This window comes from Martes martes, assembly GCF_963455335.1.
Source record: "Martes martes genome assembly, chromosome: 10".
NCBI classification, from domain to species: Eukaryota; Metazoa; Chordata; class Mammalia; order Carnivora; family Mustelidae; genus Martes; species Martes martes.
The window spans coordinates 11639284-11642084 of record NC_137898.1 but is presented as its reverse complement, the minus strand read 5'-3'; the positions used below and the strand labels follow the sequence as shown (position 1 = coordinate 11642084).

At 38.0% G+C, this 2801-nt stretch overlaps 1 protein-coding gene across 1 annotated transcript; it reads left to right on the top strand.

Moving 5' to 3' along the window:
* Window positions 1-1534: 1534 nt before the first annotated feature.
* LOC308351100 (olfactory receptor 5AN1-like) lies at window positions 1535-2473 on the top strand (the record flags this gene model as incomplete). The annotated part of the gene is made up of 1 exon (XM_080816579.1): window positions 1535-2473. The coding sequence occupies one exon, from the start codon at window positions 1535-1537 to the stop codon at window positions 2471-2473; it is 939 nt and encodes a 312-aa protein (XP_080672705.1).
* Window positions 2474-2801: the final 328 nt, after the last annotated feature.

The following is a 2801-nucleotide window of genomic DNA, read 5'->3' as shown; positions in this document are numbered from 1 at the left end:
ATACTTTTTAATATTTGAAAGTTCATGTCTTTTTAATTATTGACTTTTTTCAAATATTTCTTAGCTGTTCTCATTGATTTACTCTTTCATCTCAAGGAAGGACAGGCAGTTATGGAGCATAGGCCAAAGTTGCAATCTACTATGAACCTGTTAATGAGCTCTAACATGATGACTGTATCAATAAAACATATGACATATAGCTGTGTGGTACTTGGTGATTAAAATTACTTGGTAATTATAATTAAAACTACTTATGGTACTTGGTTATTAATATAATAATTAAAATTATTAAAATTATTTACTTTTCCCCTGCATCAAGGTCCATCATAGTCTGATGCTGATTGTCAGTTAACCAAGTGTACTCAAGCTTAAGCAAACTAAATAGAAAATTGTTTATGTGCTTTGTGTCTTCATGGCCCTGGGTGGTTTGATTTGCTCCTACATGAGGCCTGAATCTACATCTGCCTAGAGGTAATGATTCCTCACTGTCTACAAGGTCAGTGATGCCTCAGGAAATTCCTTAGATTAACCCATACAACTATAGCACTTTGATGTTCCTAACCATGTGTACAGCTGTCGTTCATGGTTATCTGTAAGCAATTCATGATAACAATAGCCAACACCTATTGAACAATTACTGTGTACAGAATTGTGTGCTGAGCATCTCCATGAATTTTCTTGTAACTGTCCTAGTAATCCTATAGTTCAGGGGCTCTTAATGTTATCACTTCATTTTGAGTAAATCAGTCTTATGTGTTTAAGCTACTGGAAGAAGCTCTTAAAGCAAGAGGATATCAGACAAAACTCCAAAGTCTGAACGTTTAATGTTCTCAATTTGTTCTCATGCTGTTTCTCAAGTAGTAAAGTACCCTAAAATTGAAAAAATGTTAGGGTCAATAGTGAGCTGTACTGCCTTCCCTTTGCTATACTTAGTACAAAGACTTCCCTAAGAAGACTTGTTCCATAACTTCATTGGGCACATATACTGTGCCTCAAGAAAATATTATCAGAGTCATAAGTTACGATATAGTTTTCCAGGTCAGTTAGAAGATGATATATTTACTGTATTCATATAAAAGTTTGTGAAAGTATTACAAAGAGGGTAAATACTTTTCATAATGATAAAAGAGGAAATTTCAAAACTTTATCTAGATGGCCTTGTGGGCCTGAAGGGCTATCTCAGTTTTAATCTAGAGTGATTCTACTTATGGTCTTGTAAAGCAGTGGTTATATAATGAATTATCAGAGGATTTAAAAAACTTTTAATGAATGGTCTCTGTAATAATCACTTCGTTTATATTATTTTAGTTCTCAAATTCAAACATATCTCTTTAATTTTCATGAGACTTTATGAAATAATTGAGAACCTGAAGCACTTTTTTTTCATTTTTAATTTCAATTCTATTAGGTAACATATAATACATCATTATTTTGAAGCACTTAAGAGCACATACGGGAATTGTAATACTGTCATCTCACTTGAGTCAGCAGTGCATTCTCTTCTCTCTTTCCTGATTTTAGAAGCAGCAAGCCAATGATTGGGGGAGGAAATATTACACGGATCACCTATTTCATCCTTTTGGGATTCTCTGATTTTCCCAGAATCCTAGCAGTGCTCTTTGTTGTATTCCTGCTGATCTACGTTTTGACTCTGACTTGGAACCTGTGCCTCATCATCTTAATAAGGATGGACTCTCACCTCCACACACCCATGTACTTCTTCCTCAGTAATCTTTCGTTCATAGATATCTGCTATGTGACCTCTATAGCTCCCAAGATGCTCTCCAACTTTTTCCAAGAGCAGCAGACCATCACCTTTGTGGGTTGTGCTGTTCAGTACTTTGTCTTTGCAACCATGGGACTGAGTGAGTCTTGTCTCATGACAGCCATGGCTTATGACCGATATAGTGCCATTTGCAATCCACTTCTCTATTCATCCATCATGTCACCCACCCTCTGTATTCGGATGGTGCTGGGATCCTATTTGGCTGGACTCTCTGCTTCTATATCCCAATTGTGTACCATATTTCAGCTTCACTTCTGTGGGCCTAATTTCATCAAGCACTTCTTCTGTGACATGCCCCAACTGATAATCCTGTCCTGCACTGACACTTTCTTTGTGCAACTGTTGATTGCTATATTATCAATGATCTTTGGGATTATAAATGCCCTCATTATCATGATATCCTATGGCTATATCGTCATCTCCATCATGAAGATCACTTCAGCTAAAGGCAGGTCCAAGGCTTTCAACACCTGTGCTTCTCATTTGACTGCGGTTTCCCTCTTCTATACCTCAAGTATCTCTGTCTATTTGAGTTCCAGCTCTGGCGGTTCCTCCAGTTTTGACAGATTTGCATCAGTATTCTACACTGTGGTCATTCCGATGTTGAATCCCTTGATTTACAGTCTGAGGAACAAGGAAATCAAAGATGCCTTGAGGAGGTTACAAAAGAAGAGATGGTCCTGCTGAGGCCCTGTCCAGATTTGTCCTCTCAGAAAACTTAATCCCCAGTAACATGTGTAGGAATGTACTCTAACCAAGTTCGTACTGCCTATGGATAAAGACAGGTTAATTTGACATAGATAATATGCCAAATGGACTGACAGCTGACCTGATTCCACACAAGCACAATACCTTTAAGTTCTGGAGGTTCAGACTTTTAACCTGCATGAGGAGTGGCCTCATCATTTCTTAATATTCTGCAAGTGGGTTACCTGGGTGTCTCAGTCAGTTAAGCTTCTGCCTTCTGCTCAGGTTATAATTCCAGGTTCCTGGGGTTGAGCCCCGCATCAGGGGT